This window comes from Centruroides vittatus, unplaced genomic scaffold (genome assembly GCF_030686945.1).
Source record: "Centruroides vittatus isolate TY-2023 unplaced genomic scaffold, ASM3068694v2 contig_10, whole genome shotgun sequence".
NCBI classification, from domain to species: Eukaryota; Metazoa; Arthropoda; class Arachnida; order Scorpiones; family Buthidae; genus Centruroides; species Centruroides vittatus.
Window position 1 is genome coordinate 2,504,477 of NW_027120658.1, and position 10,523 is coordinate 2,514,999.

A 10,523-nucleotide genomic window follows, 5' to 3' on the forward strand; every position below is an offset into this window, starting at 1 on the left:
TTCTGCGAAATTTAAATTATCTATCTGCGAAGTAATGCTCTTTATATCGTTGAATTACCACCTCAAAACAAGGATTAATAGCCTCGTAAAAGCAGGAAAAACAAATAACAAAATTAGGATAAAATACATAAAATTCCTGCAAAAATAATAAAATATAACTTTATATAAATTATAAATCCTAGTTTAATTATGTACGTAATTATCAATCTTTTAAGTTTTAACTCTTGGAAATTCTGTATTGTAAATTACATTTATTTTGGAAAATAAATATAAGGAATATCGTATAGAAATCATCATTTTATAAATAGAATAGAATAATTAATTTTATGTTTTTATATAAAATGAGTAATCATTTATTGTGATATCGTCACAATGCCAGGCAGCAATTTTTAATCATATTTTTAATTTATTTAATTTAAAATATATGTTTTCCACCTCAAATTAGTAGTGTCTTGCCCCTGTACATCATACTTTTTCTTTAAGAAGAGTTGTGTCAGTCATCTATCTAACACCTTTCAGGGAAAAACTTTGAATTACAATAACGTGACTTCCAATTCGGAAGTTCGTATATAGTGAATGAGAATCTTCTGCTCCTAATGATTCCAAGTCTTGTCTGGTGTTTCAACTATCTAATTCCGTTCTCAAGATTATGGAACGACAGACGGATGGACAGACAGACAGTGGAAATTTATGTCTACAATTTTTTTCAAATTGCAGCCCAATCATTCTTTCTTTCTCTTACGTTTTTAGTAATATCATTTTACATATCTCTTGATTTTTTTCTAAAGGTTAAAGATAATTTCTTGTAAACAATATGAGAAATGAACTAACGTTTTCTAGTTAGTTTCCATAGAAATTATATCTGTAACGATAAAAAAGATTATTTCGAGTTTACTTAATTCATTAAATTGAAAATTGAGAGCAGTTTGAAAAACTAAAAAGTATTCTACAAGTCAATTCTGTTAAACTCTTCACACTGAAGCACTAGTATTTAGTGTACTCTAATCTTAGAGTTCTGCCAACAATCTTCAAAAGTTCCTTAGAGAACCCTATAAATAAGACATTATTTTAATTATTTTCACTTAAAATATCGAAGAATAAAAATTTCTAAACTATACCCCTATCTATTCTAAGAAACATTCCTACCTAGAAAATGAAAATAACGTTGGAGGAATCAACGATGGATACCATCGTTGATTCCTCCAACGTTATTTTCATTTTCAACACTGGAGGAATCAACGTTCAACGTTGATTCCTCCTGATCCAATTGGTTTAGGACAAAGGCGTGATAAATCCGGCAAACTTCCATGAAAAATTGCTAGGATTTCCCACTCAGATTTGATCCATGATCCGCCAGAGCGGTTTTTAAGATTTAACGAATATTCTTCAAAGAATTCTAAAGTCTTAAATTTCTATTTATTTTTTAATATGAATATTTAAATAAATAAATATAACTTCTGTAGTATATTTATTATCAAGGAATTACTGTGCTTAGATATTATCATCATTTATCAATAGGGGTTAATTCAATAGCGATTTTATTTAAATTTTAAAAAATAAATCGATGTTATACAGTCTCAATGTTCATCTATATAACTCCGATTTCTAGATTAACCAAGGACAAACAGACAGTGGTAATTAATAAGCCCGCAGTCCAATAATAACAGGTTTTAAAATATGTTATGGTTTGTCACCTACTTATCCAAATATTGTGTTTTATATTTATTTATCTTTTTTGCTAGTGTAGGTAGTTTAATTTAATTTTTTCCGCGTGATGTAAAGAATCTGATATGTGATATCATTTACTTTCCCAGCTATTATTATATATAACAAAGGGAAAGCATGGCGATCGATCAAAAAATGATCTCCCTCAAGATTTTTGGAGTTCACAGGTTCTTGAAACTTCGAGAAATACAAAAAATTTAGAGGGGTTTTCTAAATGTATGAATGTTGATGTGCATGGAAAGCACGCTTTTGTTCACCCAATTTAAGGCTTAATAACTCCTGTGCTTTTTGTCGAAAATTTCTAAAATTTTGCAGGAAAGTTTGTATGTTAGCAGATTAATACTATTAAATTTTGTTCGTTAAAGGTGGAGGGGATGGAGAGATGCATGTGTCGTATCTCATGTGGAGGCACACCTAATGATTTTACTCGCTATTACCATTTACAATTTTTATGGAACTTATCTCTACCCTCAAAATTAAGCATTTTTCTATTTTATAATAATTAATAATATAGATGGTTCTTTAATAAAATCTCATATTAGATAGCCCTCCCGCAATTATTTTAGCTTTTTTTGTGGGAAAGTTATGCAACTCGTTACTGATTTTAAATTTATTTCTAAATTAACATATTTTCGAACTTCTCCTATATTATGACTTAAATTTTTATTCTAACAAACATAATGAAACAAAAATACTAGTTTTTTTAAATTATTTTGTATTCCAGCTATCTTATTAACATTATAATAAGCAACTTTTACACAAGTAAAAGCTTTGAAGATGAGGAAAAAGTTCAATAAAATTTTATAAGTACATGATATTTTTAAATAATTAATAGATATTGTGATTTAATCTAATCTCTTTTACAAATACATATATAAATCTGCATTCGATATCATTAATATTGAATTTCAAAACCGAAAATTTAATGTGAAGATAATTATTCTTTTTCTCTTATAATGATTCCTATAATTTCAGTAAAAATGATATTTAAGGAATGCACATTAAAGAGATTCTTTATATATTCAGGAATTCCTTATTTTTTAATGTAATGTTCATTGTTAAAATTTTAAATTATGAAGGAATTTATGATCTAAGCAGCCCTATCATAATTTCAGAAAAATTACTCGAGAAAAAATTCGAGAATAAACTATTAATTTCATCTTTAAACGTTATTTTACAAAATTGTTTTTTTTCAAAAAATGTAGATAAATAGAAAAAATAAATTTTGTTACAATGCAACTGAAGTTCAGATATGAAAGAAAAGTTTAATCAAAATTTGAAAATAGTATTTAAATTTATGTAATGTTATAAAATAAATATCGATATAAGCAAAGAAAATTGAGTCTTAAATTATTTAATCAATTTTAAATTCAATAAGAATGTTTACTTTAGATTTTCAAGAAGGCAAGGAATAAACAAATCTATTTAAAATGTCCCATGAAAGACCTTCAATCCATAACAATCCTGTAATCCATAGGAAGACCCTCTTAGTAGTCTACGAAAGAAAGACAGAAGGCATAAAAGACATGTGGATACTAAACATGGAGGAGCGGAAAGAAGATCTAGAAAAGAAATAACTGGAAGAAGATTATAGCTGTGGCCAAAATGCACAGAGGAAGCTACCACAATGGATATGACTTATAATGAACAGTCATTTATTTTAATACCCTTAATACAAAATTTCGGGTTTCAATTTTTCATCACAATGCTTTCAATTTTAGTAGTCTTATCCTTGTACATCATACTTTTCCTGCTAAAAATAGTCATGCCGATCATATGTCTACGTTCGGGAGAAAATTTTGAATTGAAATAACGTGACTTCTGATCCAAACTGGAAGTTTGTATATAGTTAATCGAGCTTCCTGCCCCTAAGCTTTCTATGTCTGATCTCTACGTCCATCTATCTAACTCAGTTCTCGAGATTATGGAAGGACAGACAGACTGATACCAGTGGAAATTTATAAATCTACAATTTTTGAAAATTGCAGCACAATAATTTTTTATTGCTCAAACTATTTTGGAAATTAATTAATGGCAATTTAATAATATGATAATCCTTATAATCTCACTAAATTAAAATGTAGTAGTTTTATAATAATTAACTATTTAAATTAAATTATTATTGATTTAAACTAAATTTAATTTTGTGTACTTAATGCTAACTATTAAAATAATTTTAACAGATATTTCGCAGCTTTATCTATTTATGATTTTAATATAAAACGTAATTGTAATTAAATATATTTTAATTTTTGAAGAATTTAATTTAAATAATATTTAATTTAAAGTCAAAAATTTATTCCTGAGCTAATTAATGTTATGATACATTCAAATTATACACAGGCCTGATTCAAATCTACGTTCTTTTTCAACCTTACGAAGGAATGCATTTAGAAAAGTGTAAGGATAAAAATTACTTATTACCTGTATTTTGTTAATAAAATTAAAATTATTTAATATAAATTTTTATTTATGATTATTGTAAATTAAATTGATTGAACAATAAATTTACTTTTAAGTTAATCTAATTTACATCGATATGTCTGCTTGTACTTCAATACTTTAACATTAGGAACCCATCAAATTTTATAAATATGTACTGAAAGTACTTTCATAGGGATGTTTTTGGAAATTTTATAGGTAAACAACACTGTAAGTGAAATTTTTATTGAATATTCACATCACATTTACATAAAATAAAGTACAATTAGAATAGTTGACAATAAAATTTAAGTGGAAAAGTAACTTGTATATAACATCCCCCAATTTAGGAGCTTAACTGTTCTTAATTTGGGGAGTTTGTCCATCTATTAAAATGATATAAAACAAAATACAGAAAAACTATAAAACAAATTTGAAATCTAAGTCTAAATGGTGTCTCCTATATTTTAAATCTTGGGAAATACCACTTAGCCTAAATTTGTATTCTAAAACCTAAAACAATTGTAAAATTTAAATAAGATCCAAAATGTAAATAGCCTATATCCTAACGATAATGAAATAAGCATTTTAAAATTTCAGTATTCACATAGGAAATTTTCATCATAAATGCAATATTTAGTAGCAAAGGTCATGCGCCTAAATATTGCATTTATGACAAGACAACTATAGTTTATCGCTAGCCACTCTATCATTCATTACAGTAGAAACATTCTGTTTTCAATAGAACAATTATTACTCGTTGTCGAGAATTCATCATTTGATCTGTCATCAAATGGGACTGCAAGGTTGGCATCATCATAGGACACTAATTCCTCTTTGTTTTCAAAAGTTTTGAGAAATTTTTTTTTGTGTCACCTGATATTTTTAGCAGTTTCCTTTGTTTTATAGTCTGTTTTTCCTATTGTTATTTTCTTCTGCCTACTTTTTTGTCATCACTTTTTTCTTTTGAGCAACTTCTTTCTTCTTAGCTTCGTCTTCTTTTTTGAGAGTTTGTTCGAGATATGTCTTATACGACACGCTGATTTTAATGCCTTTTGAGCATTTTATTCTATATACATATTGATCTATGGAACTGGACTCAATTCTGATGCCAGGACGGTGGTGGGTGGAAGATTAGAACTAGACGTAGATGGCCCTGTTCTTAGATTCTTGTCCAGAAGATAAGTCACGAAGAGGAAAATTTACTGATTGAAAGACTAGTTTCATTCTCTGCATTCTCATCAGTCGCTGCTCTTAAGTAGGCTGTACCAAACACTTCTCCAATGTAATCATGATCCTTATATTAAGCGAACGTTCACCTCCCTGTAGCAAGCAACATGAATGGCTCCTGGAAAATCAAAATTTTTAATTCATATTTCTACTTATTAAGAGAAGGTTATATCTAATATAAGCAGTTTATGCTATGTAGAATAAGGCTGTCTAATTACATTTATAAAAATCTCTTGTAAAACTTGACATGTATACAAACAAAATAAAATTTTAAAAATACACGATACATAAGCAACCGTGTGGTTTACTGTCAGCGACAAATGAAGTTTTGATAAATAATGGAAGACTCCAAAATGGCTTTCTCTACGCAGTGCACATGGTTCCACTGGAATGTATTACCTATCAAATGAAATACAGCACCTTCCCAAATTAAGAAACCTCACCGCGATAGTACATTTATCCTATTTTATATTATCTAACATAGTTATAAATATACCACAATTACCAAAAACATGTTTACGTATGTATATGAACAATACAAAATAATATAATGTAATATTTAAGTTTAGGTTAAACATACTCCATCATAATTATCGAATATTTGCATTGTTACACCAAACTAATTACATTAGGAATTAATTTATATTAAAATAAATAATATACATACTTTCAATTTAGAATCATACTGCAATTGTCATGTTAGGTTTCGTGGATTGTTCCAATAAAAGTGAAGACATTAATTTACCAATATACGTTATATTTGTTATTGCTATATATATATATATATATATATATATATATTACAGGGTGATTTAAAAATCTTCATATAAAAAAGAGCACCTGAATGAATTGAACAAAATTATATTTAATAGAAAGATATGTTACACATCCATTGCCTTTAATATATTTGAATCTGTCACTTATAAATTTAAGTGACTAATTCAAATATATTGAAAAGAGATTTTTATGTATTTAATATACTTTCCTAATGCCTATATCTATAACATGTAGTGATAAATTCTAATAATAACAAATTTAGATAATACTGAAATCAAGAAATATGACTGCTCCAGAAATTTACAGTAAATACCAAATGTACACTAGATATTTAAAAAATCAGAAAGTGTTTTAATTTTAGAAAGATCAACGTTTTCGGAACATTTACAGTTCCACCATTAGAACTACTAGAAAAAATTCTCTTCTAAACTCAACATCCTATATCGAACGTATTTCTTTCAAGCAAAAGAAATATAAATTATAAAAATTGTTATGAAATTTACTAGATTAATTAACATAGATTATATTAATTTTTTGTTTTTAAGTAAACTAAAAAAAACGATACAAATTTTATCCATATGAAACCTATTATCTGCACTCTGCTCTTATCAGTGCCTATGTCCATGGATCAAGGTCACCTTTTTGGTGTTGATCATTCTATCCCTTTTTTATGGCTATTATTAATTCTTCTACTGTTCTTTATGGTACCATTTTCAATTCGGGTATGAATATCTGTGGTATGGTTATCCTTGTTCTTTGCAAGTTGTACCAGGACCATTGCAATAGAACTTGAACAGAACAAGTATTTTTTCAATGTTCTAATCAATTGTTCAGTCTGTAGATGCTACCTATGAACAATTTTAGTTTTTCTCCTTATTTGTTATTTAAGAGGATCTGGTATATACCTATTAGATGTGAAGAAGTAAAACTTCTGTTTGAAGTATCTTTTATTCATACCTAATGCACTATATGCCCTATTTGTTATGTTCTTCCCTAATAATTACGTCTCTAATGACTTGTGCAAAGCTCTACTTTTCTGTTTGTTGTTAGTATGTGTCATACTATACATTGAGCACAAAAAATTCTTGTAAAACTCTTTGCCTACCTATGGAGATTCTTGAATCACCCTGTATTATATGTTAAAAATGCTTGCACCCAAAAACAAACAAAAGTTTAATTAAAGTTTTCAGTTAATACCACATTATTTAATTTTAATGAAATTAATGCTGTTAAGTTTCAAAATTTTCATGTCAATATTTTTTAAATTTTGAGAACAATTGATATTGAATTTATTCCGACATCATCACAAATCCGGGCTGCGGTTTTTAATTATATTCAATTTAAAATATATGCTCTCGATTTTAGTAGTGTCTTGCCCCTGTACATCATACTTTTCCTGATAACAACAGAGTCATGCCGGTCATCTATCCAACTCAGAAGAAACATTTTCAATTGAAATAACGTAACTTTCGGTCCAAACCGGAAATTTAAATGTAATTACTCGAGGTTTCCTATCCTTTAGCCTTCCACATCTTGTCTCGTCTTTCATCTATCTGATTCCTTTCTCGAGATTAAGAAAGTACGGACAGACCACAGATGGATGCTAATGGAATTTATAGGTCTGCAATTTGAAAATTGCATCCCAATTAAATTGCTATAATTTTTGTATCTGTTTCGATAAAACTATGAGAGATAAATTTTCAATTTATTTTCAATTTTTAAACTAAAAAATTGCATAAATTACACGATAGAGAATAATTTTATATGTAAACGAAATATAAAACACACAGGAACTTTTATTATATATTTTCAATACGAGCTGAAAATAAATATAAATTTATAGTTATAGTTAAATAATTAAAATCATTAAAATTATACACGTATTAAACTTATATTTATTTTTACATTTTAATTTTTATTAGAAAACGTCCTTGCTTCATAAATTTACCTGGATCAGATTGTGACAACATGGATATTGCTGGATTGGCTAAAGATCAAGGACACTGGGCTGGTGCCTTGAGTCCTGGAAAGAAGAGAAGGTTTGTATGTTTTTACCCCTCTTTCCTCTCCTCTTGATCACTGAAAAGTCTTTTTATTCGTACCTGTCATGAGTTCCTCCTGCTACCACCCTGCCATCCTCATTGCATAAAGAGCAGAATCATACTTTATGCCACCCTTCATGATCATAATTAATAATAAATAAATATAGATATATAAATATATAGACAAAATAATAAATTTATTCATCCATATTTCGATATTAATTTATTATTTTAATGATGATAATGACTTACTGTAATAAGGACAAAATTATAGTATATAGTAGGCCTATATTTAAAACTTATATCAAATTACATAGAGAATGGTATGACATAATTAATATATTTTGTGATTACATACAGAATGTTTATGGAAAAGTGAGGAAATTGTTTTCTCATCAAACACGTATAGTACTGTTTCTGAAATACTAATATAAATTCCTGCAAATATTATTGTGTAAAACCATCAATTATTACTTTTCATAATATACATGAGGCAAAATAATTGATAAATTTTCGAATATTATTTAACCAGTAACATGGTCTTGTTTACTTGTGATACTTGTTAGCAGCTGAGTAACTGGAAGCACCATGGTTTTGATAGAAATTAAGATATATCTTTCAATTTTTACTCACTCGTCTCCTGTTACAGGTAATAAATCCCGGGGTTATATACGTTTTAAAAATAAACCCCTGGAGCTTTAATCGAGAAAATATGATATTTTGTTAGTTATAAAATTACCTACAATATTTACGAGAAAACAAACACATTACTTTTCACGGACATTCTGTAAATAGATTATTTATTTAAATGTTCTAACAGGAAGCGTCCTTGTTCTTTTAACTTACCTGGAACGAGTTGCGATAATTCTGAAATGATTGGCACAGGTAAAGATACTGGACACTGGGCGAGTGAAATTAGTCCGGGAAGGAAAAGAAGGTAATATAATCAAAATAATAGCTTCACGTTATGAAATAATAAATTGTTCTTTAGACTAGTATAAAGATTATTTGTATTTAACAATTAAAGTAAGGGGTAATGGTCCAGTTTGCTTTCGTCTCCACATTGTTGAGGTTAATAATACACTAGGCTCTTACTTCACGAGTGGACCAAATCTGTTAAAAGGTTAATTAATACCAATTTAAATATATAATTCATACTAATAAACAATGTTATTGTTATATAAGAAATGAAAATTGAAATCGAATAATTTAATATATTGATGGATAGAAGCATTTCAAGTCTATATTTTATTTTTTATAAAGTAAATATTTATATTGTCTTTCTATATACATGTTTATATGTATTTCTACTAATTATTCATACTATATTTATGCCAAATTCTGTGACTAACCGAATTTTATATTAAATGTAGTTCTCATCAATTTAAAAGCAACATATCGATTTTTATGGAGTATCTACGCGTAAAAATTTATTTTAATAATAGTAATAATATACATTTTTACTAGAAAAACACGATAAGTTATTCAAATTATTTATTTGTTTATATTGTTTAAATATTTTTCCAGCATTATACTATCAAAAATTTAGTTATATTTAGTTATCTCTCGACTTAAGATACAATTTAATAATAAATTCAAATGAAAAAATTAGAATCTTAACACAGTATTTGTTATAGAGTAGGGTAGTCAGGAACATATTTTTTTCACTTTCCATCAATTTTGTTTACGAAAAGGTTTAAGGTTCATTCCAAGTTGAAATTAGAATGAAAAAAACACGTTTAAATGACTTTTGGGCCACCCTGTACTTATTATTTCTTAAATTCTATTTGTAGAGTAACTCATTTACAGTGAATCATTTGGAATATTTAAAAATTATTAATTAATATTTCATTTTCTTTTCAGCATTAAGAAATTGAGAGATTTACTACATGATTAATACTTAACAAAGCTACATAGAGCCCAAGAACTTCTCGTATTTCTGGCTCATCAAATTATCATTAACCATTTACAAATTACAAAATTCTAATTAATATATAATAATTAATTAAATGTTTTAAGTTATTTCTTACAACAATTAATAATCAAAACAATTCAAATTAATAATTTTCATCTCTCTTTTTAAATGTATAAAATATTAAATAGAAAGAAAATGAAAGTGAAAATGTAATAAATGTATTTGAATAATTATATTTTTGATTAAACATTATCTCTTATAATTAATTGTATGTTAATTGTTTGAATAAAATTATTTGATTGAATAGAATGAAGAATTTTCTTAATATAAATAAATCATTCGTTAAAAGGATTTATTCATATCTTTTTAATTTGAATTAATATAACATGCAACAAATCAGTTAATGCAATTAT

General features: G+C 27.0%; 1 protein-coding gene across 2 annotated transcripts in view; it reads left to right on the top strand.

Annotated features, from left to right (window-relative positions):
• LOC136982852 (uncharacterized) overlaps positions 1-10,282 on the top strand; it is a 31,430-nt gene extending 21,148 nt beyond the window's left edge. The window contains exons 3-6 of one of the 2 annotated variants that reach the window (XM_067279749.1): positions 4,069-4,125; positions 8,076-8,192; positions 9,016-9,132; positions 10,059-10,280. In XM_067279749.1, coding sequence (XP_067135850.1) covers positions 4,069-4,125; positions 8,076-8,192; positions 9,016-9,132; positions 10,059-10,092 — 325 coding nt within the window. In that variant the 3' untranslated portion in view covers positions 10,093-10,280. Of the gene's footprint in view, positions 1-4,068; positions 4,126-8,075; positions 8,193-9,015; positions 9,133-10,058 lie in introns of both variants that reach the window. The other variant, XM_067280456.1, reaches the window with a different exon arrangement.
• Positions 10,283-10,523: the final 241 nt, after the last annotated feature.